Source organism: Pinus tabuliformis, chromosome 2_1 (assembly GCF_031772625.1).
Source record: "Pinus tabuliformis cultivar Carrire ecotype Pingquan chromosome 2_1, CPIR1, whole genome shotgun sequence".
NCBI lineage: Eukaryota > Viridiplantae > Streptophyta > Pinopsida > Pinales > Pinaceae > Pinus > Pinus tabuliformis.
This window is the reverse complement of record NC_142299.1, coordinates 705938111-705965633: the sequence shown is the minus strand read 5'-3', so window position 1 is coordinate 705965633 and position 27523 is coordinate 705938111. Positions and strand designations below refer to the sequence as shown.

Below are 27523 nucleotides of genomic sequence, written 5' to 3'. Positions count from 1 at the left end.
TTAAGTAAAAAAGGTCTGAAATATTTGATCGCTTTGAAAACAGCGTATGCCTGTTTCTCCACTTCTGAATAGTTGAGTTCAACACCTTGTAAATTCGAGCTAAAAAATGCGATTGGAGCTTCCGCCTTCTCTTGATTTGCTTGAGTTAGAATTGCGGCATAAGATTTCTCTGAGGCAAATGTGTATAAGATAAAAGATTCTAAAAAATTCGGGGTCGCTAAAGATGGAGAGTTAATGATGGCTTGCTTGATCAAGTTGAATGCTTCATGCTCATCTTGACCCCATTTAAAATTTGAATTCTTTTTTATCATATTTTGCAAAGGAGAAACAATACGTGAGAAGTCTGGGACAAATCTCTTCACAAAATTGATTTGACCAAGGAAAGATTGCATGGCTTTTTTGTTATGAGGCATGGATATTTCAGAAATTTCTTTGATTCTGTCAGGTTCAATGTGAATACCAGATTTTGACACTATGAATCCTAGAAGTTTTCCTTCACTTAATGCGAAAAAAGATTTCTTTGGGTTAAGTGAAATCCCATACCTTAAACATCGTTGAAAGATTTGTTTCAAGTCTTTGAAATGGTCGCTTCGTTTCTTGGAGTACACTGTTATATCATCCAGGTAAATCACTACAGATTTATTGACTAAACCTTTGAATGCGATGTCCATGGCTCTCTGAAATGTAGCGCCGGCATTGATCAAACCAAATGGCATCTTCCGATATGCGTATGTGCCCCATTTAGTTCGGAATGTGGTTTTTAACTGATCATCAGGATTTACCAGCACTTGATTGTATCCTGAAAATCCATCCAAAAAAGACATTAATTCTGAGCCTGCTACTGCCTGTAATATCTGCTCCATAGGTGGGAGGGGAAAATTGTCTTTTTGACAGGCTTTGTTGAGATTCCGGAAATCGATACAGATTCTAATATCTCCGTTTTTCTTTCTAACGGGTACCATATTGGAGACCCATTTGGAATGTCTGACGGGGAAGATTATTCTGGCTCTCAACAACTTATTTAGCTCAGTTTTTATCTGATTTTCTAAATTGGGGTGGATTTTTCTGAGCTTCTGTTGGACAGGTTTTTCATTGTCAATCATAGGGATAGTGTGTTGAATGATAGAAGTGTCGTATGTCTTCAGCTCATCGTAGTTCAAGGCAAAAACATGTCTTTAATGTCTCAAAAGACGGATATATGCTAATTTTTCTTCAGGGGCTAGGCCGTGGCCTAGATTAACGTTTTGTGGTTTCTCATCGGTTCCTAGGTTTACTAAATCGTAGTTCAGAGTTGAACTATACAGCTTAGAATTGGTAGAACTTTTAAACCGACTTTTCAAATCATATAAGTCTTCTAATTTAACCACCGACTTAGGTATAGCATTATCAGTGCTATTTTGTTGTATTTGGTGATCATGATGGTCTTCGTCAATTATTTGATTTGAGTAGGATCCTTTAGAAGTGAGGAAATTTACAATGTCTGGATCGTCATTGAATACTCTCTAGTTTGTAATGTTGTCAGGGATGGATGGTCTAAAAATTAATTCTATTGAGAATCTATCTGGACTAAAATCTTCGGAGGGAATAAGTCTAGAGGCTACGTTAGCTAACAGGTCTGCGCTTGCATTTTGGAGTCTTGGGATTGACGAAATATTGAATGCTATGAAATGTGTAGTCAGATCTTGTACTAAAGATTGATAGTGCTTCAAATGATCTGATAGGCAATGTATGGTGTTACGTACCTGTTTGACGACAATCTCAGAGTCTCCGAAGACTTGAAGGTACTTAACATTCAACCCGATTGCTTTGTATAGGCCTTGCACCAAGGCCTCGTATTCCGCTGTATTGTTTGTGCAATCGAATTCAAGTCTGCACATAAGCATGGTCTTATTTCCGTCTGGGCTAATCAGAACGCATCCTGCTCTTGCTCCCTCGTTATATTTAGAGCCATCAAAATATAACTTCCAAAACAAAGATGTATTTACAGGGTTATCTAAAAAATTAACACACTTCGAATTATCAGTTTGGGAAAAAAATTCGACTTGGGACAAAACTGAATTTTCTAAGTAAGGTGAGGTATGAGCATTGAAATTGCCGAGGAAAGAATCTATCGAGTAATTTCCTATGATACTGTTGTTGTATGCTATTGCTTCTTTTTCTCCCTCCAATTCCGTCACTATGTACTTCTGGTGTAACTCTCGTTCAACCTTTATTTGATTCGGTTTACCATTGTAGGGTAACCACATGTGCGACCAGTCTGTTGAGAAGTATCCATGGAGTTTTTCGGACCAATCCCTGCTAAGAATTAAGCCATAAAATTCAGGGATATTAGCTACTAGAATGTCAATAACCTGACATACCTTTGGGTTAGACGACAATCTTATGGTCACTTGATTAAGTTCACCAATCACTTCGACTTGGGATCGATCAAGCTGAACTATGCGCACTGCGGATTTTTGCGGTTGAACATTCAACTTGGCACATATTGATCTGGGTAAAATATTCGTTGAAGCACTAGAATCTACCAAACAATTGTGCACGTTTTTGTTGAAAATTTCATAAGTGAGAAGAAAAGGGGGAGTGTGAGACCTTGATCTTCCTCCAATCAAGGCGATGTCATTTGGGTCAATCTTATTGATCGTGTTGGTTGGAGGTCTTCCCGTGTTGTGGGAAGCTACAGCTGTAGGCAAAGATGTAGTAGACACGGCATGTAATTCTTTCATCATTATCTTCTGTTGATGTTTCAATTTGCTCAACTCATAAAGAGTGATATTAGCCCTAGTCTTTTTCATGTCATCAATAATGTTGTACTCCATTTCATCCGACACAATCAGTGTTCTAGATGGAGGTGTTTGATCTGATTGGACTGGGCTAGATTGAGTCGCTTTAGTGGTTGTTTTATTTGTTGCGACTTTATCTTTTGTTGCAGGGCTTGCGCCCTTCTGCTTAGGGGTAGTTTGGGGAGGATCAAGTTCATTTTTGCTTCGTGTGCTAACCGGAAATGCTTCTTGATCCTCTTCTTGTGGGAGGATGAAATCCCACATTCCTTGTAGTTCCACAACTTCTTCGTCATCAGTCTGCCCTTTAGTGGTATTCTCTTCTTCCTCTTCTTTTTCGGATTCGATGTTTGAGATAGCATTGGGCGGTTTCACCTCCATTGAAGGATTTCTTTTAAAAGCTCTATAGGGCTTTCTCGAAGAAGTTTCTCCTACTTGTTTTTTTATGTCAATCATCTCATTGGACATGGTTTTTAACACTTTTTGTAATCCTTCCAAATCGAAAGGATCTTTCGATTGTTTCTTCTTGGGGTCTTCCTTGTAGGAGACTTTCTTAGATTTTCGTTCCTCTACCGCAGATCTTTTTTCCAGGGCTACTACGCGTTTCTCTACTGCTATCGCCTCTGTCAAGTTTTCAACTAAGGTTGTCTTATTTGCCCTATCCACGAAGATTGCCAAGTTCAATGGTAAGGCCGTAATATACCATTCACATCTCACTTCTTCGCTGGGCTGGGAAGCAGTAGGAATTTTGTTGAGGATTTTATTGAACCGTAAATTAAAATCTTTGATGGGTTCTCTAGCCTCGACTTTAAGATTGGATAGGTCATTTATTAACGTCGCCGTTGATCTGTCATCACTAAATTTGGTAAGGAATTGAATTTGAAAAATGTCCCAACTTGTGATAGACTCGGAAGGTAATGCAAAGTACCATGACCCGGTTGTCCCTTGCATTGTGTAGGGAAAAAGCCAGACGACAACATCCTCGTTGGTAACTCCGTTGAGATTAACAGAAAGCATGAAATTATTGATATGCTCTTCAGCTAGCATGCCTGCTTCTGGATTGAATTTGGGTAGCGATTTCTCAGGATGGGCCGGTATTGGGCTCAGGGGTGGAGGCATTAAAACCGCCCCAGGATTGTTCCATGGAGACTGGGCCATCATTGAGCTGCTAGTAAATGAAAGTGCAGAGGATGATCCCTGATGCTCGGAAGATGAAGATATTATGATCTTTGATGATTGAAGAGGAGGGGTTGTGGAAGATGGATGAGTGGTTTGGAATGAAGACCTGGGTGGTTGACTTCGCAGTGAGGGAGTTGAGATGGAAGACGTAGATGAAAGAGTCTCACTGTCAGACTCTGGTGGTGTTTTCCTTGCTCTTTTCCTGGTGGGGAGAGGCAATTCAGTCGGCTGGATGCCAAATTTTTTACTCTTTAATCTGGTCAGAGGATGAGTAGGATTGTACTGCGAAGTCACGCTGCTTTGAGATTTATCAGACCTCTGATTAAAAATAGAGAATCCCTCGAGTTTACGAATCAGAGTTTGAACTTCAGGGGGTTCAATGATAAATTGGTCTGAAATATTAGGGTATGTAGCAGCGGTTGATACTCGAGTGACTTCTGACTCTGGATTTAAACGTACTAGGGAAGTCGGGGGAGTTGATGAGGGCGATTTACTCTCAGAATGGTATTTAGATTTTGATTTAGATGCCATTCATAGTTCGGGCCTCCTTCTAGCGCCAAATATGTTGAGGCCCCGAAAATCGGGTCGACAACAAGGGGGATACCCACCCGGTCCGGACCTTGGTTGGCAGCTCCTTATCCGTTTGGTATAGCGGGTCCGACTAGGGATAATGGGACCAGTTTACCAATCTAAGGGGTGTGTGTGTGTGTAGAGTTGGATAGTGTTGATCTAGGAGTGTTTTAATCTAATTTAATTCAAACTTCTAAACTAACTCTATGCTATTGTAATCTAATGAGAAACAACACATCTAATCTACGCTAACCCAGGGTGTATTTCTTCTATTATGCGATCTAAAGAGATTTCGAACAATAACTGGTAATAAAGATCATTCAGCTATCATAAGGATAGAAATCAATTAAGATAAACCATTCTGCATAAGAAGTTAAGAAAAACAGTTGTGAACAACATATCGCATAATAATTTATTCATATATCAAGCACAAATAAATGACTCCACCGTACAGAAGTGCCAAATGGTAACCCACACTTTCATGCATTAACATATAAACAACTGAAAACTGCATATCACTTTAAGAATATGAACAGAAACTGGTCAAGAGATAAAAGTACCATTTATGACTGGTTCCACTCATAAGCTTCAAGCAATAACGATTTATCTCTACTTGTTCTAACATCTACTAAGAGTACAAAAGTACAACATCAGTAGCAGGCATTAAATGCAAACATTGATAAATCTCGATCCATCCATTCACCAAAAACCCCCTTCGAGGGTGCAAAAGTGCATGTTCTGAGGACAAGTTTTTTGACAAATTTCCGAACCCTTCTCCAATTGCCTGAGAAGGGTTTAAATACTGCTAACTAATTAATCTTAATTACATGAATTTAGGACACGGTTTCAAATGACCGCCCTTCTACTAAAACAAATTTATTTCTAAAAATTGAATCTAATTTCTAACCGTTTCTGTATTTGCTCCTTAGTGTTGTAAGCAATGCAACATTCGCCTGGGAAGAGTCGGCTGTTTGTCTTCTCCTTTCGTTTGAGTTACGAAAATAGAAATAACAAGCGCTGGCACCGCTTTCTGACAAACTGGAAGATATTTTCCTCTGGCTTGGTGTATTCGCTGTGTGTATACTTGGTAATAACCCAAATTTCTCTCAAACTGATTGTGTTGTTGCTATTTCGGTTTCCGGCCTTGCGACTCACTGAACCAGTTAGGAACTTTGCTCTCTGAATAATATTCTGTCTTGAAAACTTCTTCCGTTCTTTGTTCCAGGATTTTCTGGTGCGTTTTCCCTCTTTAGCGTTTTTCTTTTTGCTTTATCCAGTCTAAGCTTCAGGATCTTTTGTGAACATGCTGCTTTTGTGCGCCTTTGACTCTGATTCTTGGATAGTCTATTTCCATCAGTCTCTGTTGAGTGATACTCTGGAATCCGCGGTCCTGCTGCGTGCGGCATCCGTTTGCAAAGGCATCTCTTCTTTTTTCTCCGAGTATTGACGCTTTCCCCTTTTCCTTAGATGTTTCCTGCATATTGATTTATATTAGTTGTTGTCTTACAGTTTACGCAAAGGGAAAGAGTAATGACGAAAAGATTGATATGAAAGATTTAGCTCTAATGAATGCATAATCATGACACTCATAATGAACTGACTCTTCGAAAAACACAACACAATCCTTCTCAGATACTTTGGCGTACAATCATTAAATTCTTTTAAGGCGCGCGCCCAATTTTGGTCTGCAGACAGCTTTCCTTGAGCACTGTGTCGAGGAATTTTTGCGATGAGTGTTTCTGCGAATCGCATCGCAGTGTCGATGATTTCGTCGTTTAAGATGTGTCATCACAGGAATCGATGATCGCATTCATCGCAGATCACAATATCGCAGATCGCACTTAATCATAATCATTGTGTGCTGCTTTTGCGATGTTGTGATATGGGACGTCGCATATCGGCCGTCGGCGATTCCCTAAGCTTTTTATTTAAGAGAGTTTCACAATATAAGCGATGCGATGAATCTCGCGTCACTTCTTCGCAGCTTATTATGCGCATAGGAAAATGTCTCACCCTCTTCTCGTGATGCGATATAGCTTTAGGGAGTCAAAATACAAAAATTTTGATAAAATGTTTTTTTTTGGATTTTTGTTAAGGGTCCCCATTTTCTTGGTGTTATTGCTAATACCAATCAAAGAGGGGGGTTGTTGGTGACCACAACATCTCTCCAATAATGTGCCCCAAGTAGAGCATCTCAGTAAGCCCAAAGTCACACTTGGACAACTTTGCATAGAACTGCTGCCCCTCCAAAATGCGAAGCACATCCTCTATGTGTTGTAGGTGCTCATCCCATGTCCTGTTGTAAATTAGTATTTCGTCAGCACTAACCTACACAATTGTTAGCGGAACACATGGTTCATGCAAGACTGGAAGGTAGCAGGTGCGTTGATTAGCCCAAAGGGAATAGCCAAAAACTCAAAGTGGCTGTAGTGACACCTAAAAGCTATCTTGGGGACATCCTAATCCCTCTCCCAAATCTGATGGTACCCCGAACGCAAATCTATCTTAGAGAAGTAATTGGCTCCTCTAAGATCATCAATAAGCTCATCTATGTGGGGAATGGGGTACTGGGTCTTTAGGGTCTTCTTGTTAAGGGCCCGGTAGTCAATGCACATCTGCAACATGCCATCCTTCTTCTTCACGAGAACAAATGATGAAGCGAAGGGCCTAGAGTTGGGTCTAATGTGCCCCAACGCCCACAACTCCTGAATGGACCTCTCAGTCTCATCCTGGTAAGCCTTGGGATGTCCATATGGGATCGTGATGATTGCCTCTACTCCTGACTCTAGCTTGATAGTGTGCTTGTTGTCGTACAAAGTGTTCAAGCACCACGACAATGCTCAGAGTAAGGGTTGTCACTTTAATCCTTACTCACTCCGTTTAGACTCTTTCCTAAACAAGTCAAGGGGGGTAGTCCCTAGGGGTAAATGGATGAGGAAAACATGTGGAACATAGGCTCTAGGAGATTTAAGGCTGAATAACTTAATGAAAATGAGACAAGTTTTGATTAACTGAGTTATTTATATATATCAACTAAGATGAATAAGACACAACCACAAGATAGAAATGATTTTTAGACCAGTGCCTTAGATGCTCAATTAACCATGAACCTACTTGAAGAAACAAAATCAAGTTATTTAGAAGAAAATTAGAGATGTGATAGAAACAATGATCATGAACAATTAGATGTAAAAAATGCTCCAAACCTTAGCATGCGAAAATATTCTAGCAATTAAATTTCGAAAAATTTAAATACCATGAAGAACCATGAAATTCAAATGCTAAGCAATTCACAATCCTATAATATAAATGATTTTTCTTTAATGGCCCAAATCTAGAAAAAGTTATCATTCTCCTATAGTCAATCTTTAGAGGCGATTCAAAAGATTATTAATCATGTTTGACTATAGAGAAATGAAAATATCAATACCACACAATTTTCCTTTTAAATTTTACCTTTAACACAAAAAAGACACCAAGAAGGAACTTTAGATTAACAATTTAATTATTCCTTAGGCAAATTTTTTGATGTGACAAGTTTTATGAAGCAAATTTAATGTGGCCAATGATTAATTAAGATTTTTTAATGTGACCAAAGTAAAAAAAAAAAAATCAAAAAGATTTTAATAACTTAAATTTTTAATGGGCCAAAGGGCACATAAAAATAATTTTTTTTAAAATTCTTTTTGATTTAAATCTTTAGAAATATCAAAGTCACATAAAAAGGAAATGATTTTTTTTTTAGTTTTTTTTTTTTCTTATCTAAAAAAAAATCAAAACCCAAGAGGAAAAGCAAGAATTAAAAATGAAATTCAATTTCTAAAAGAAATCAAAGTCATGAAAAAATTTAAAATCAAAATCGTTTTTAGTTTTCTTTCGTATTAAATAAAAAACAATCAAAACAAAACAAAAACAAAATAAAAATAAAATAAGGAAAGTCACAAAAATTAAAATTAAAATCGAAAGCAAAAAATTGAATTGTATGGAAAAAAAACAAAACCTAACCTAAGCGAATTATTAAAAACATAAGAAACCAAAGAAAGAAATCAAATTGTTGTTGCCTGCAGGTTTGGATGGTGGCGAAAACGGAAGATCAGAGGAACGTAAGGCAGAAAATCTCGAAGGAGAGGGAGATATGCAGGCTTGTGAGAAGGAAAGAAGGGAGTTGGGGCTGTGAGAGAAGGTAGCTCAAGCAGAGAAATGGAAGAAGCAGCGGGAGGAGACGACTCATGCAATATGCAAAGGGTGAGGAGCTAACGTGAAGGAAGCTGATAGGTAAAGGGAAAACAAGAGAGACTGCAATAGAGGGATCCCTTCGCAGGCAACGATGAGGGAGTGCAGGTTGAGGGAGAAGCCAAAAGCTGAAGCAGTGTGATTCCCACCTTTCCTTTTTTAACTTTTCAATTTTTATTTTCTATGAAAATGTACTATAAAGCCCTTGGAGAAATATGCAAATGAACCCCAAAGATCTGGACTTACCCTCTAGGGCCTAGATCTAGACTCTATACTATCTTTCTCCTCAAATCTGCAATTGCACAACAACAAGAAAAGACCCAAACGATATATATAATGATAAAAACTAAAAACCCCAATTTCAAAATTTTAAAAATGTAGACTCTAATCAGCGAGATCTATCATTATGCTGCACACAAATAAAAAAAAAAAATAAAAAAAAATAGGAAGAGGTGTTAGCTCAAAACCCCGTGCATCAATAAAACAAAATTCATATGATAAACCCAGATTTTATTTAGTTGGGCCCTTCAGAAAACATAGATCGGGAGTTGGCTGGTCCAACTGAAAACTTCCCCTAACACCTGATGATCTAACTCAAGATTTCCCCGCAAAACTTGATCCGGCCATTAAAAATAGAGCGAGAAAATAATAATAGAACTTAGAAAAATAGAAATACGTGCTATTATGTTCAAAATTTAAATTATTATTCAAACCCCAAAAACTGAGCAAGATACTTGTACTCAAATCACTCTTCAGAAGCTATCATCAATGTCTTTAGAAAAAAATTATGCATGAAATTAAAAAAAATCTTACAGCATTCCCATGAAGAGTAACACCAATAGAAGTTAATCGCAAAGTCTTTGTTTATTATCCATAAAAGATTACACCAGAGCTTTTCGCTAAGAACATGACTCAAAGGTTGGATGATTGACTGAAAAATGACCTCCTTTCTAAAGATAAATTTTCCAACAACTAGTTCGAGTGGTCCTTGTCAAAGTAATCTTGACCGTTGATGAAGATCAAAATTTCTTTTAATCTCATCCGCTGAAATATTTTATTTTTGAGGACATTTGAAATTTTCATTTAAATGCATTTTAATTAACTGAAAAATAGAATTTTTGAGTTAATTTCCCAAAAAAGTTGACTTTGATTTAATCCCCAGGGATCAAAGGTTTAAAATTTATCAAATAATTAATTTACCTTAGTCCCGAGACCTCTTAAAATTTAATTTCTTAGGAGCGACGAATTTTTGGCTTAGGATTTTAATTAATTTTGGGCTAGAAAATTTAATTAATTAACCTATGATGGGATTAATTACTTTTCCAACCCTCAAATGTTTAGCCATGGTTTTCTAATTATGAGGGACCATACACTAGACATTTTACATCATGATTTACATATTTTTTACATCGCAAGGGGGAAAACCCATTCGTTATAGACTCTCACAGGCTACCCATTTCTGCGACACAAGTATAATCTAACAAACCAAGCAATTTGTAATAAAATAATCTAACCAAATAGTTAGGATTATTCCCAAATTACTTTTACATAGACTCGATCTAGAACACTAGGACTCGCCTAAGATCCTAGTGACAAAATCCATTCTAGCTTTGGGGTAAAACTGGAGGGAAAAGCTCTGTCGATCATCCGAAGATGAATCGGTGAGATGAAAAACCTCCTAGAATGGAGATTGTCACTAGAAAGGTAGGTTTACCTAAGTCGTTACATACATGACACGGGTCCGTTGAGATTATCTACATTATACACATGCAGAATGGGTTTACATAACATCTTGGAAGTCATGTTAATGATGATAGCTAGACAACATAGACACATCGATCATGCACTATCCCTTTTGCGAAGAAAAGGGTGTACTTCTATGGGATCATTCACACAAAGTGGTCAACATCTGGCTCTACTTGGGGACACTTTGCTTCATCGAAGGAATGTGAGAATCCAAAATCTGCATCCAAGCAACATAGAAAATTACATAAGCAGCGTCCATCCAAATATCATCATATAACGTTAAGCACATGAAATAAAAGCTCATCAATAATTTTATTAACATGAAAGTAAATCTAATCGTAAAATAGAAATGAAATGTTGAAATGACAAGGTGTAGGGTTATAAATACAATACAAAGGATGACCCATCGCATCAGATGTCATCTTTTGAAGAATAGCTTGAGCATTTGGTTGTTTGTAGGTAAATCATGAGGTTCACCATCCAATTTGCTCAAGTGGAATGAGTTTGGCCCAACAATGTCTCGAATAATGTATGGTCCCAGCTACAAACTATCAAATTTCTTATGTTTTCCTAGTTTTTCATTCTTGCGATCCCAAAGAAGTACCATATCTCTAACCTGCAAAGATCTAGATCGAGATGATTTATCAAAGTTTTTCTTAATGTTAGACTCACTTTTACACATATTATCAAAATCTTTCCTACGAGTTTCATCCAACTCCACAATCTCATCAATTCTATTTTGAACAACATCTTTATCAGTGGAAAATTGTTGAAGGAGTTTATAAGCTGGCAATTTAAGGTGAACAACTAGAGTTACATCGAAGCCATAAACTAATTCAAAAGGATTTTTACCAGTAGCTTTATGTTTATGTCGCAAAAAGTGTCCAGGCACCACGATAACGCTGAGAGTAAGGGTTGTCACTCTAATCCTTACTCACACCATTTAGACTCTCCTAGACAAGTCAAGGGGGTTGAGTAAGGATTAGAGTGACAACCCTTAATTTGAGCATTGTTGTGGTGCCTAGATACTTTGTGCGACAAGAATGTTCATACCACATGAGACCCAAGTTGTATTCTCTTGTGATTTTTTTTTTCACTAAATTGAACATAGGGAATATGGACTTAATGAAGGTTTGCAACATTGAATATAATAAGCCAACAATGTAGCTCTCAAACTAAGGTTTGGGCTTAATTCATCAACAATTAAAATATCTAAAACTTGTTTTGCATGTTCACACATGGAAATGGTGAAATAATGCAATATGTCAAATGAAAGGTTAATTATGAACGGGAAACTATATGAATGTGCTTGAAATGACTCATGCACCCTAGGATGGGAATATGGTTAGAAGTGAATATGGTGTGGATTATGCTAAGGTATAAAGAGAAAAGGTGGTGAAATATGGTGGATACATAAGGAAAAATGATGAAAAATTGATGAAATGTGAGTATGGAAAAGTGACATTAGGAAAACACTCCACCATGAGGACACAAACAACTAAGACAAATTCAAATGCAGCAACCAAATGAAACTAGTGATTAGAGCATCATGAGCAAGGATAATAATAAGATGGTCTCATAAACAATGATCAACCAAGGACAAGCACTTGCAACAAGATAAAATATACAATATATGTAGCTATAACAACCTCCACCAGTGGCACAAACATAACCAATTCATCAAATATGTTGAATAGAGTGAAAAGGAAATGACAAACTAATCATTCCAAGTCATCCTCCATAAATGTCACTTTCCTCTTCATTGGCTAGGGATAGATAAACCATAAGGATAGTGCCAAAGATAACATGTGCAACATGATAATGTCCATGATCTACAATGTGCATAGAGATTCCATAACTATCATCTTGTTAAGTGTCATGAAATTGGTCCTTAGACACCCTATATAATGGTGTAACACACTAACTAGCCCATTTTGGGCTCCCTTGATGTATTGTCATGACATACTATTTGATGAATTGTATTTATTATTCTCTCCATGTATTTTGTGTTTTTATTTGTTGTGTGCATCATGTATACGTGAACTTAGAATTGAAACACCCACTAGAAGTAAAGTAAATTTCATCTTATCCCAACACTCAAAATCTTCAATTCAAGATAAATTTATTACGTGCTCTCAAGAAAAATGGTAAATATTATGTACAAGCAACAACTTTTTTTTTCATGATATACAATATGCTAACCAAACTTATAAACTCAAAGAGTTGGTAAGTTGGGGGGAGTGCTAGTTTCTATTCTACTCTCCTTGCTACTTTTTACTTCAAAATTGTATAGGATGTGTAAACTATGGAGATATTTTCATTTAACAATGCTTTTGTATTGTGTTAAGGAACTTGGCACAAAATCAATTGAGTGGGGAGATCCCTAGGAACATCTATTGGAATGTTTTGCAAAATATGTAAGAATCTAGATCTTGTATGAGCTCATCACTATTGTTTTCTTTTAAGAAAATTATCCCATCCTTTCCTTGTTATTGATTCAATAGTTTTTGAGGAAGATTTCAAGTTAATTAGTGTTGTTCTTGCCTATCCAAACTGAATCTAGAGCTTCTTTCTAACTAAGCATTTACCTATGGTTTTCAGTCTGTTGGGACAAAACTTACTAGTTGGAACTCTCTCTCATGACATGTGTCAATTGGAAAGATTGCAGTGGTTGTAAGTCATAATGCATTTGTCTTCTAGAGTAGATATGATTTTTTTTTAGAACATTTCTTTTAAAAATGCTATCTTGATGCAATATTTTTAGCACAATAAGGGATTTTACATAAAGGATTCTTGATGGTAGCTCAAATGTTTCTGATCTTAAAGGACTCTGATTTTTGTTATGCAGTGATGTGGGGAGTAACAAATTGACGGGGACGATCCCTGATAATATGGGTGATTGTAGAAGTTTGAATGTTTTGTATGTTTTTGGGTTCCCTAATAAGTATATAAGTGAACAAATGGTCAATATGTATGTTTTAATGGAAGACTTTTATGGTGCATACTTGTAACTTAACCATTTCTTGTTGGATTGTGGCTGGTGTTCTTATTAGGGACTTGTCCTACAATCAACTTACAGGAGTGATTCCTTTAAACAGTAGATTTCCACAGTTGAATACTTTGTAAGTGTATATATTGTAGGGGTAACTAAATTCTGGTATCTTATTGATCCATCTTGTTTCTTATGGAATAATATTATAATAGAAAAGCATGAGTATTGAAATTTTTTTGTTAAATAACTAGGGATATGAGATCATGTAGGTTAGCCAAGAATTGTAATTAGTTGTAGGTTTGTACTATTTGATCCATGGTATTAATGTTTTGTTTGTATTAGTTTCCATAGCCTAATTTTAAGGTGGCTTTCATAGGGCACTACAAGGAAACAAGCTGACAGGAAGGATTCCTGAAGCAATTGGTCTCATGCGGCTTCTTATTATTCTGTCAGTACATTTTTGTAGGACCTTTGGTTGTCTATAATTTTCTAATCCATTGAAAAATAACCTCTCTAGTCTTAAAATGTATCCAAACCTATCTCAATAAAAATGTAGAATGTTTTTGGATATTGACAATATGACTTTTATGTAGATTATATATCCTTTCATTGATGAATGGTTTGTGTTACCAAAAATTGATTATATAATGTTAGTTCATGTTTAGTGCACTTATACGTTTATATCTATTACGTATTACAGGGATTTGAGTGATAATTATCTTACTGGAACAATTCCTCCCATCCTAGGCAACTTGGATGAAACTCTAGTGCTGTGAGTTGCTTGCATAATTAATCCTTGAATTGTACTCTATGGGTCCATTATAGTCATTACATTTGGAACACAAACTGCTTTCATATTCAATTCCCAGGACACTGATTTTCTTGTTCTTTCCTTTGTATTTTTCAGGGTTTTGTTTGGAAATAATCTCACAGGGTCTATTCCACCAGAATTGGGGAACATGAGAAATCTCAAGTACCTGTAAGGATTTAAATTACATTCTTTATCATGTGTTTTAATATTTAATAGAATTTGTATTTTTATTATAAGAAATAGCGCTTTGGTAGTCACTAATATGTTTATGCAGGTATCTAGAGGATAATCAACTTACAGGACAAATTCCACCTGAGATGGGGAAGTTGGAAAACTTGATTCAGTTGTAAGTTTGTGTTTATAGATTTGTGAAAAGTGGAAAAAAATGATAAAAAAAAAAAATCTCAAAACCTAATTATACACTAACATTATTCATTGATATATTATGTTTTCTTGCTATAAGTATCTAACAATATTGAGTTATATTTTTTGAGGCAGAAATCTATCCAGAAATCAACTTGAAGGTTCGATTCCAGAGAACATTAGTTCATGCACTTCTCTTAATTACTTGTAAGTAGTATCACCTTTAAGTACACAGAAGAAATCATGGAACATAATCTACAATTATCTAATAATATTGACTTTGTTTCTTCACTTGTTTTTCGTAGCAATGTGAAGAGCAACAATCTAAATGGAACTATTCCTCATGAATTTCACAAACTTGAAAGACTAGCATATCTGTAAGTGTTCATAGGCCATACCCAATGGAATTAATCTATTTGGGAATTATTGAACGGAATTAAGCATATTCATAGTGACTAATACGTCATGTTGTGGGTTTACAGCGATTTATCATCAAACAATATGAATGGAATGATTCACGCGGCACTCCAACTTATAAGTCTAGAAACATTGTAAGTTATTCGACTATACCAATTAAACTTTTAAGGATGCCTTTAAATTATATGTAGAAACAAAATTTCCGTAAAGGAATCATAAGTATTTTGATTGATATGTGATTTGATATGAATATTTAGGGACCTTTCTAACAATAACAATTTCTTGGAAGTTGCTAGAGCTGCAAAATATCTTCTTAAATTTAAATTTTCCTTATAGGTTTTATTTTTGTTGTCGTTGATATCTTTAATTTAATTTAATTTTTATTTTTTATTTTTTTATATTAGTAAGCCATGAGTAATGCTTTATGGGCGAGAGTTATGCTTATTTTGTGGTCTCTATTGGATTATGATTGCAAGGAATTTAAGTAGAAACAATTTGAGTGGTGTCGTCCCAGCAGAATTCGGAAACCTAATAAATATTATGGATATGTAAGTAATCTATACTTGTTTGTAGCCTACAAATTAATGTGATGCTTTTGTTCTCTCTATATGTCTATTTAGTATGTCCAGTAACTTTAAGAAATTTTGTAACATTGTGCTCTTTTTTCAATCCAGAGACCTTTCTTTCAACCGATTATCAGGTCTTATTCCTCAAGAACTTGGAGAGCTACATAATCTAGTTTCACTGTATGTTCCTTGACTGAATTCTAAATACAATTTCATATTAGATTAAGAAGTAATTTGACAATAACTCTAAAGATGAGTCATATGCAGGATATTGAATAACAACAATTTATCAGGAGAGGTGCCATTGGAATTGACTAATTGCATCAGACTTACCACACTGTAAGAATTTGCCCCAATGAACCCCTATTTATAACTCATTTCATTATGAAATTTTCATTTAAATAATCTTTGTATTTTTACTTCTTGTACTAATTTCTACTAATGATGGCCCATTTGTTTTACAGAAATCTCTCCAACAACGATTTGTCTGGAAATATTCCTACAATAAATAACTTTACAAGGTTTACCTCAGAAAGGTGTAGATATAATTGAACCGTTTCTTTCTAGATAAAATTCATCATTATTTCCTAATATTAGTGACCTTTTTCATTATATCTAATGGGAATGATTATTCCCTCAGTTTTTTTGGAAATCCAGATCTTTGTGGCAATTGGACCGGATCACATTGTGGGATATACTCCAAACAATCAAAAGGTGAAAATTGAAAAGAGAACCAAATTTTGCAATGTTTCGTTTTGTGAAAAAAAAATCCTTTGAAGTTATCTTTATTCATAATTATAACATGTTCATTCTGTAAATTGATAGGTTATATCTCAACAACAGTGATTGTTTGCATTTCGCTGGGTTCAACGATAATATTTTGTGCAACCATGATAGCACTTTATTATGCAAACCGACTATTTTGTGGGATCAGTATAGCTTTCCAGTGTGCAAATCAGCTTAATCCAATTATCAAAAGATCAAAAAGAAAAATGGAAGGTATTGTGTGTAACATCTAAACTTTCTTTATGCTTTTAGATTTTTAAACAAAACATTTAGATTTTATTAATGTTATTTTGTCTTCTTTATAACATTAAGATAATATGATTATGTCTACCTTAAGGGAAATTTTAAAATTGATATGTAGGTATAGTATGTGATAAATATGATAAGAAATTATAATGCACCTAATCATTCTCTACGCATTAACATTTTTGAGCAAAACTTATGTTAATTTGTTTAATATAGTTATTATAGCCATAATGTGAAATTCACTTTATACACGTTAATATCAAATGGCCTATGGTATTCTAAAATAAATGATTCTTAACTTTATACATTACTCATATCAAATTATTAGGTAAATCTCAAACATCTACCTTATAACAGAAACTATAATTATCTTTGTATAAGAATCAAATATTCGATAGTTGATAGCCATTGTATGGTGAAGCCCTAGGTTCAAATTAGACCGAGCTTCATGTGAAAATTTCTAATTCGAAATTATACTACATCAAATGATTTATTTCACCTACTTATTCTTCACAATAAATTATTTATGAAATCCTGTAAGCAAACATTAAAATAAATTCTACTGCAGTTATCACATAATTACGCATAAAAAATAACAGCGATATATAAGTACAACAACCAATCACATCAACACAGTTGTTTTTGGACAATTGGAAAAACCCAATGTGGGAAAACCGGTGCAACAGATGAGGGTTTTATTAATTTTCACCAACAATCATTTTACAAGGAATGATTTTACAGAGAAACTAAGAGAAAACACCTAAGACTTTCCACTTGGAACTTTCTAACACCCTGGAGACCCTTCCCCCACTTCTGTGTCACTCTATGTGGTTCTACGTCCCTTTGCGTTAGCCTGTATGAGGGTTGCGTCTCCCCTGGACTACGTCTCCCTCTGTATTGTCTCTCAATGCCCCTATGTCACCTCCTCCTTAGTCGTTGACTGCTACTGATTCCCTCCTCTTCCTCCACCCTGCAACTCTCCCTTTGAAATCGATCTCCTTCTCTTTGATAATCGATTTTCCTTGGGATACTGAGTATCTGTCAGTGTGTCTCCAAATGATCCTCAAGTCTTCTCTTATACTTTTCTTGTTGATGAACCAACAACCGAGATTAAATCTCTAATCAACGGCTAAGATTAAAACATACTTGATCCTCGTCTCTTAGAAGCTTCTCACCCTTATCTTTATTAATACCCATTAATATTTTTATTTTCCTAAGTTTAGACTGAGGAACCCATTAAAAATACTAATTATTTTAATAACTCCTCATTCGGGTGGAATTTCTCCAAACAGTTTCTGTGTGTTGGAGATCTCATGTGCCTTAGCCTTTCCACCAAATTTCAAGGCTAGAGCACATTTGATGCTACCCAAAATCAATACTCCCTCTTAGCGAGGAATGTGTTCTAGCAATGTTTTACCATAGAAGCATCACAATGATCCTCCACATCGGTCCTCTGTGTTAATGCTTGGCCTACTGCCCCACATCCACTACACTGCTACTTCTTTACTGCTACCCATGACACTCCCATTGCCACTACTACATCTACACTACTGCTCCCTCTCAACATGTTGCACCATGCTACCCATAGCACTGCCACTACTAACTTTTGTACTGCAACTCCCGATACTTATCCATTTTTGCTACTGAAGTGGATTCTTCACCATACCCATCTTCTCTATGAAATAAACAAACTTTGTTCTTCCTAGAGCCTTGGTGAGGATGTTTGACACATGTTCTCCTATAGGAGTGTACCTCAACTGTACTACCCCTCATTGAACGTAGTCTCTGACAAAGTGACACTTGATATCAATGTGCTTCGACCAATCATGAAATACTAGATTCTCAAAGAGCCTGATGCAACTATGATTATCACACAAAATCCTGGTCACTTCCATCCTTCTTCTGAATAGATCACAAGCAATTTCCTAAGCCATATGGCTTGACATGAAGTTGTGCTAGCTTCCATATATTCTACTTTAGCTGAGCTCAGAGCCACGGATTTTTGTTTTCTACTACACCAGGAGGTCATTCCTGATCCAATGTTGAAACAGTACCCAGTTATACTTTTCCGATCTACTAAACTTCCAACCCAATCTGCGTTAGTGAACCCACTCAGCTTGATGTTATTGCCTTGGGTGTACAATAGTCCATGCTCAATTGTTCATTGTATATACTTGAGAACATGTTTGGCTGCTGCCTAGTGCGTCCTCTTGAGTCCCACCATGAATTCACTAATGGTGTTGACAGCGTAACAAATGTCTAGCCTGGTATTGACAAGATACATTAGGGACCCTATAAGTTGCCTGTACAAGGTGGGATCAACATCTTTATCTTTTGATACATCAATATTCTTCCAATTGGTGATCATTGGAGTAGCCATAGGTCTACAATCTTGCATCCTTAATCTCTTCAAGATCTTTGTAGCATATCTCCCTTGTCCAAGGAAGATCTCACCCTTCTGCTGCAAAACTTCCAACCCCAAGAGATAATGCATCTGTCCCAAATCCTTCATGTCGAATTCTGTGGCTAGGTTCTTCTTGCAGTCTTTGATGAGCCTGGATGATCCTGTCAGGAAAATATCATCCACATATAACAACAGGATTAGAGGCTCATTCTCTATGACAAGATAGTAGAGATTAGGATTTGTGTCACCCTTGACAAACTCCATCTTCTGCAAGTAGCCATCAATTCGACGTACCATGCTCTAGGTGCTTGTTTAAGCCCATACAAGGATTTCTTTAATATGCATACATGAGATTTCTTCTCATGTGTCTCAAGGCCCTCACATTGTTCAATGTATACTTCTTCTTCTATCACCCCGTTCAAGAACGTCATCTTGACATCCATCTGGTGAATCTCCATCCCCATCTGTGCTGCAAGGGATATCACGATTCTAATAGAAGTATACTTGGATACTGGGGCGAAGGTTTCTTCGTAGTCTATTCCTTCCTTTTGAGCATACCCCTTAGCCACAAACTTGGCTTTGTATTTCTCCACACTGCCATCTACAACATATTTGACTTTTAGATCCATCTCGAAGCTACCATTGACCTGTCCTGAGGCCTAGGTACCACTTCTTAGACATCATTGACCATTATTGAATTGTATTCCTCCACCATAGCATCTACCCATACTTGATGTTGAACGGCCTCCTTAAAACTAGAGGGTTCCCCAACTTGAGCTACTAGGGCCTGGTATCTATCTAGCTGTCTTCGCTCCCTTTTATCATTCTTAGGTGCACCAATGAAGTCCTTTGCATCCCGTAGAATTTGTCATAGTTCCTGGCTTGTTCTTCCACTGGTAGTGGGTACATCTATCATCTCTTCATTTTCCTGAGATTCCTCCTGTTCTGAAGCTTTGCCTTTAGGAGAATTGTTGATACTAGTTTCTGCTGGTCGAAGTGGCTGGACCAATGGATCGTCTTTTTACTGCTCCTCGGAAGGCATTTCTCGGGATTTCCTTAAATCTTTGTCCTCCATGAACTTTACATCCCGCCAAACTACTACCTTCCTACTCCCTCGAAGATAGACTCTATATGCCTTAGCATTCTCGCTATATCCCGCAAGATATTTTTTCTTAGCAGTTTGATCTAATTTCTTTCTCTTTTCTTTGGGTATACGGCAATATGCCAAACTCCAAAATATCCTGAAATTACTGACTTCAGGTGCCTTCTCGATGAAGACCCTTTCTAGAGTGATTTTGCCCAATGTCCTATGTAGAATCCTATTTTAGACATAAACTGTCATGATGCATTCTTCTTCCCACAAAAATTTGGGCATATTCTGATCATACAACATTGCCCTAGTTGCTTCCACAATAGTCTTGTTTTTCCTTTTTGCTACTCCATGCTGCTCCGAATTGTAGGTAGTTGTCCACTCTCCTCTGATGCCTTCCCTAGCATAAAAATTGGTGAAGTCCTTGTCAATATACTCTCCACCATTGTCTAAGCGCAACACTTTTATCTTCTTTCCTGTCAGATTCTCTACTAGAGCCTTGAACTCTTTGAATTGACCAAAAACCTCATCCTTGGTTTTCAAAAAGTAGATCCAAGTCTTCCTGGAATGGTCATCGATGAAGGTGATGATGTATTCAGTACCACTAAGAGATTTTGTGGAAATAGGTCTGTGGATGTCTGAGTGTATCAATCCTAGAACACTCTGAGCTCTATTGTTACTTCTGGAAAATGCTACTTTGGCATACTTTCCTAGAGCGCACCCTTTGCATACATCATCTCATTCGGTACTTAATTCTGGAACTCCTGATACTGGTTTTTTGAGAATTCTCAGAGCCCCATGATGTAAGTTTCCCATCCTCCTATGCCATAGCTGATTCAAATCTTTATCTCCATTGCTGCCTATCAGTGCCATTGGAGATTCTAGCTATAATCTATACAACTTGTTACTTTTAGATCCAATCTGGGCCTTCCTTTTCCAACTCGGGTGTTTGAAATATACTTTCTCCTTAATGAAGAAAACATCATAGCCCTTGTTTTGAAGTTGAGATACAGAGAATAAGTTCATCCCCAATCCCGGCACATGTAGCACATTGGTTGCTTGAATCCGCTCTCCTTCTTCTGTTTGAAAGACTACATTACCTCTTCCTATGGGGTTACACTTTGCCTTATTTCCCATGGTGATCTGAAAATTCATCCTTTCTTCCTGATAATTTGAAAAACATTCTCGAATTCCTATCATATGCTAGGAAGCTCCACTATCTATATACCAAACCTCAAAGGAGGCAGAGTTTGCTAGGCAAGCGACTTCTTCTTCCAGCCTAGAAGCTAACATAGAATAATTGTGATCCATGTCCCTCATGCTTTCTTCTGAAAATCTACGTGATTCCCTTTGAGTTGATGCCTCTGCATCATGCTCCTGACCCATAGCTGATTCTTCTCTCCTATTGTCGGATCTCTGCTTTGATACCATGCGAAAATTCCTAACCCGAAATTATACTGCAGCAACTAATTTATTTCACCTACATATTCTTCACAAAAAGTTATTTACGAAATCCCTTCAGCAAACATTAAAATAAATTCTATTGCATTTATCACATAATTACACAGAGAAAATAACAACGATATACATGCACAAGAACCAATCACATTAACACAGTTGTTTTTGGACAATTGTCCCTGGAAAAACCCAAATGTGGGAAAATTGGTGCAGCAAATGAGGGTTTTATTAATCTTCAGCAACAATCGCTTTACAAGGAATGATTTTACAGAGAAACTAAGAGAAAACACCTGAGACTTTCCCTTGGGAACTTTCTAACACCTTGGAGACCATTCTCCCACTTCTGTGTCACTTTGCATGGTTCTGCGTCCCTCTACGTTAACCTGCATGAGGGTTGCATCTCCCCTGGATTGCATCTCCCTCTACATTGTCTCTTAATGCCCCTTCATCACCTCCTCCACAGTCACTGACTACTGTGGATGCCCTCCTCTTCCTCCACCCTGCAACTCTCCCTCTGAAATCAATCGCTTTCTCTTTGAGAATCGATTTTCCTTGGGATACTGAGTATCTGTCGGTGTGTCTCCAAATGATCCTCAAGTCTTCTCTTATACTTTTCCTATTGATGTATCAACGACCGAGGATAAGTCTCTAATCAACAGTTAAGATTAAAACAGACTTGATCCTTGTCTCTTAGAAGCTTATCACCATTATCTTTATTAATACCCATTAATATTTTTATTTTCCTAAGTTTAGACTTAGGAACCCTTTAAAAATATTAATTGTTTTAATAACCCCTCATTTGGGTGGAATTTCTCCAAATGATTTCTAGGTGTTGGAGATCTCATGTGTCTTAGCCTCTCCACCAAATTTCAAGTCTAAAGCACATCCGATGCTACCCAAAATCAACACTTCACAATATTCACTCGTGTTCACACACACACACACACACATATATATATATACTCTACTCACACACACACACATACATCGCCCGGGTGGCTGCATGTCTGTAAACCTTGCTGGCCAACTTGACACACTTATCCATTGATTGGGGAGGTTTTTGTTAGTTTCTGTAGCATCAAATGTGTTCTAGCCACAAAACTTGGTGGAGAGGCTAGAATACATGAGATCTCCAGAACCCGTAAACCATTTATGGAAATTATGCCTATAAGTGTCTCAATTATATTATTAACTATTTTTAAAATATTTCCTGAGTCTAAACTTACAAAATATGGTTAATTAATCAATATTAATTGAGATAACGCGAGAATCATTTAGAAACTCACATGGATCAATCTAGAGATGATCCTAGCCATCGATTATGTTTTAATCTTTGTTGTTGATGCTCCAATAGTGGGTTATAAGAGGAGGTCGATGTGGTGATGGAGCTCACACTAAAAGTTTGATTTCCTCGGCAGATCGAATTCCAGAGGCATTAATAGTTTCCCGAGAGCTAGAGATCGAAGTAGTGAGTGAGGGGCAAGGACAATGATCTGGAGGAATTTTTCTAGATCCTGAGAGGAAGCCATAAGAGGGTCGAGTTATCCCAGTGAGGCAGCGCAAATCTTTGTGTAGTAACTTCAGAGAGGGTAGTTCGATTTGCTGTAGAGAAAATTGTTCTCAATTCTAGAGGCTAGGTAGAGGTTCCAGAAGTCCAGATAGACAATTTCCTCAGTAGTTGAAGGCAGAACAACTTCATTAGTTGGAGGCTTGACATCAAGCAGACTACGCAGACGCTGATGCAGAAGGTCAAAGGGCTGAGTTTTTTGAAGACAAGTTGTGCTAGGATTGACTGTGGGGGAAGGGTAAATCCCCTTCAATAATTTTTCCCATATTTTCTTGTTGTGGATTGCCAGTTTCAAGCTTCCAAATTGTACTAAGATTTTCACTAATTCATAAGAATAAAAACCCTCACTACTGCACCAGTTTTTCTGGGGACTTTTGTCCAAAAATAATTGTGTTAATTTTTTGTGTGTGTGCTAGCATTTCTGAGCTTCCAACATATTTTTTTCAAGGAATTTTATTTGTGATGGTTGCAGTGTGTTTATTTCGATATTTGTCGTAGCAGATAAATTGTTAAATTAATTAACAATTAGGAGAAATAATTCCAGTTGCTACAATAGGATTCCAGTGTAGGAATCACAGTTTTGACCAGTCCTCGGGTCTGACAAAGCTTGGCACTATGGCAGGACCCACATCATTGCTTCATCAAGGATTGGGAGTCTGAGCTATGTCAAAAACCATTGCAATGGTTACTTCCTCGAAGCCTGATCATTGTTAGTTGGTGGGAACAGGTATACTTCCATTGCGACAGATTCAACATTAAACCATTGTTTCATTGCACTCGTGATCGCTTTTCCCAGAGCCTGAAGACCCACTGACTTGGTAGGAGCTACTTCCTTGCCTCATTGGGGGTCGAGGGTGTCTACAATAACGTAAATGATAACCGGCCTACCTGTTAGTGTCAGTCTTTTCATACTTCCATCACGGATCAAAATCTGCTCTTTTGCATTTTCATAGTAGGAGTCCCATACTATAAATTTTTCATCACTCCATTAGGTCATGATATATGGATCCACTGATGGTTGTTTCTCTTCAGCTTCTCCCTCGTAGACTATACTTGTTGATCCTCCTTCATATTGTTTTCAGTCATGGTTCATAAACGATCCGCAGTCCATTTCATTAGGTCCTAGGGTTTGATTTCATTAGGTCTAGGGTTTCATCACCAAGGTCAGTAAGGGTATGAGGATGGTCAATAAATCAAGCATGATGGCTTGAAAGTCATAGCTACTAAAATATTATCTTTCTAACCTAATGTAATTTTCACCTCAAAAACATGTTTTTGAAGTGAAAACAAAGTATTTTGAATTTATTGTATTTCTTATGTAATTTTAAGTTTCTATATGTAATAATGGATCTCAGCTGCATCAAAATATTTCTCCTTCTTGCAAGACACACCAGCACTGCAAAAAATCAAGTTAAGTTGAGAATTGGTCCACCTGCAAAAGCACAAAGAAGAAATAGCATCAAAACAGAGTTTGAAAGGGTAAAAGTGAAAAAGGAAAAAGACATTAGAAAAAGGGATGTGAGTAACTAAACATTAAAGTCAAGGGCCTATAAATACCTTCTTTCCCTCATTTTATGTTTATTCATCTGCTACCATGCATTGAGCAAACTAGAGTAGTGTTTTGGGCGATTTAAAGGCAAAATTAGAGAAAACAAAGCAGGCGTTGCACGTTCTCTCTTGGCGTTGTGTGTTCTCTTCAGGCACTATGCGTTTGAAAAGCGCTACGCATTCTCTTAAGGCATTGCGCACTCCCTTCATGCGCTACGCACTTGACCAGTTTTGCACTCCTTCAGTCTTCAAGCTTTCAAAAGATCTCCTAAGCCCTAAATCAAGTAAGTATTGCCATTCCCCTCTCATTAAGCTTATTTCCCTCATGTTTAAAGAATGAAAATCATATGGTCTTAGTTTTTCACTTCAAACCCTAGCCTTTATCCTAAACCCTATTTTTCACAAGCAAATTCCCCATTTCCCCCAAAACACCTAATCTACACACTACATTCTCCCTCAGAAGTTTCTATCCCTACCCCATCAGATCCTCATTTACTCCCATCTGCCCTTTCCTTTTTCTTTCCTTCCTACACTTTTACATTCCCATATCATCTACCTAGGGTTTCATTTCAAAACACCATGGTTGAGGAGGAATAAATACCACAGAGTGGGGAAGAAGGATCAGATAGAGAGGGAAACATTGAGAAAAGAAGACCACATAAAGGAGGAAATATTCACAAATTTGAGCCTGCAGACCTCAAAGAGCTTCTAGCCTCTCCCATGACAAGGACATCCTTCAAATGGTTACGGAATTTTGTGTTTTGTGAACAGGTCCATGTAGTCCACTACCACCCTGAGTTGACCAGACTTTTCATCACTGTGCTTCAAGATAATCAGGTCACTCTTGCAGGCATAACCTTCACATTGTCTTCTGCCACCATATCAGCTACCACTGGTATTCTAGAAGTTGGGGAAAAATGGTTCAAACAGGGAGAAATTGAAGCACATTTCTATGAGCCATACCTCAAACCAAGATATAGACATGAAAGAAAGGGCTATTTTCCTTTCTCCTACCTTCTTGATAGATATGCACCAATGATGAAGATCATAATGAAATATTTTTCATGTGAGGGAAGATTTTCTAGGGTCTATTCCTATCACATCAGATTTCTCATGCATTTCACTAGGGTCAAAATTCTTAACATACCCTATTATCGTTTCAGGAGTGTGGAGAAAATGTCTTACATTGCCCAAAAGAGAGAACCCAAAGATAAAATGAAAAGCCTATTTCATCATTCCCTCATAAAGATCATAGTTCTTTATCACCTTAAAAAACTTAACACTGCATGGATTACATTCATTTCCGACCCCATTTTCACTCATGCTTCCACTTAGAATGTTCAAAACATGCCATCATCATCACACCCCCCGTCACCTCCATTATCACCTTCACATGCACTTATTCCTTCACTTGACAGGAAACAGGATAGTGGCAAAGAGGATCAGGGCAATTTGGGCCAAAGCAACAAGTCTGGAAAGACTAGTATAGGTACCATGGTGCATACTTATCAGAGAGGACATAGGCAAGTGTTTGCCCCACATATTGTGGGAGGGTCCTTGCCTTCATCATCAGCAAAGCAGGTACACAAAGGGAAGGAAAAGATGGTTGAAACAGAGATGCAACAGCAGAAAGAACACCTCCATGAAACTGAGCAAGATTTTAACCTAGTGGACTTAGATGAGGAGGGTGAACAGACAAATACTAGAATGCTCATCAAAGAGAAAGAGGCACGGATAGGTGAGTTGCAGGTGAACCTGCAAAGAGCCAAATGGATCATCTCTTATTACAAACAAGAAAACAGGCAGTTGGAGACTAAGCATGAGCTTATGCTAGTTCAACTCATCAAGGCCAAAAGAGAGGCAAAAAAGGCTAAGGTGCAGCTTGAGGAAGCTTATGGTGAATATGGTGGGCCCATGGAGGAAGATATGCCCAAGAGAAGGCCTAGGACTAGAGACCTAAAGAGAGCTTTGAAGCTTGAGAAGGAAAAAGAAGCCCAACTTGCAAATTAGCTTACCTTGAATGAACAAATGGGCCAAATAGTGATTGAGGACAGGGAGTATTGGCTTGAGAGGGCTAACACTCACCTTGAGGACTTGCTGGCCAAAGCGACTAGAGATGTGGAGGTGCAAAGGAGAATGGCCAAACATTATGCCATGAGGGACAAGATTGCTAGAACCAAGATCAAAAGGGCTCAATCAAAAATTGAAGCCCTAACTCACCAAGAAGAGAGCGACAAGCTTAACCTACTGGTGAAGGCTTCACTATAGGCCTAGTCACCTTCAACATCAGCCATCACAACCATTTTTGAGGAGCCTTGGCTCAGTTTTAGATTTCCTATCTGTTCTGTGATTTTTAGGCATTTAATTTATCAGTCCACTGGTCAAATGCACAGCGCCTAGGGCACTACACACTTTTTTGAGGCACGTTTTGGAGAAATGGGCACCACCATTGGGTTCAGAAGGCCATATACATGCAGGAAAACCATGTTTCTAGGCGTGAAAGTCAAATTTTCTAGGTGAAAAGGCCAAAAAAACACCGAAATTTCATGTTTTTGCCTGTTTTTTGAGCCTGGTGCTGTGTGTTTGAGAAGTCTTGGGATATTGCAATTTTGGAGGGTCAAACCAAGTTAAAATTGGAAACCAAGGGAAATTTTAGAAACTAGACAAGACAAGTTTTCCATTGAGCTATCATGATCCAGATTTGGAGGCCAGGAAGGCAGTAAAAAATTAGCTAGAGGTTGGCGCTATGCACTCCCTTCACGCACTACGC

At 37.3% G+C, this 27523-nt stretch overlaps 1 protein-coding gene across 1 annotated transcript in view; it reads left to right on the top strand.

The window, feature by feature from the left end:
- LOC149202535 (uncharacterized) overlaps positions 1–27523 on the top strand; it is a 248085-nt gene that overhangs the window by 31964 nt on the left and 188598 nt on the right. The window contains exons 5-21 of the mRNA XM_089401620.1: positions 12854–12922; positions 13107–13178; positions 13354–13425; positions 13559–13627; positions 13874–13945; positions 14198–14269; positions 14405–14476; positions 14583–14654; positions 14807–14878; positions 14977–15048; positions 15154–15222; positions 15565–15636; positions 15763–15834; positions 15922–15993; positions 16119–16190; positions 16295–16368; positions 16480–16653. Of these exons, the coding sequence (XP_089257746.1) occupies positions 12854–12922; positions 13107–13178; positions 13354–13425; positions 13559–13627; positions 13874–13945; positions 14198–14269; positions 14405–14476; positions 14583–14654; positions 14807–14878; positions 14977–15048; positions 15154–15222; positions 15565–15636; positions 15763–15834; positions 15922–15993; positions 16119–16190; positions 16295–16368; positions 16480–16653 (1319 nt within the window). The remainder of the gene's footprint in view (positions 1–12853; positions 12923–13106; positions 13179–13353; positions 13426–13558; positions 13628–13873; positions 13946–14197; positions 14270–14404; positions 14477–14582; positions 14655–14806; positions 14879–14976; positions 15049–15153; positions 15223–15564; positions 15637–15762; positions 15835–15921; positions 15994–16118; positions 16191–16294; positions 16369–16479; positions 16654–27523) is intronic.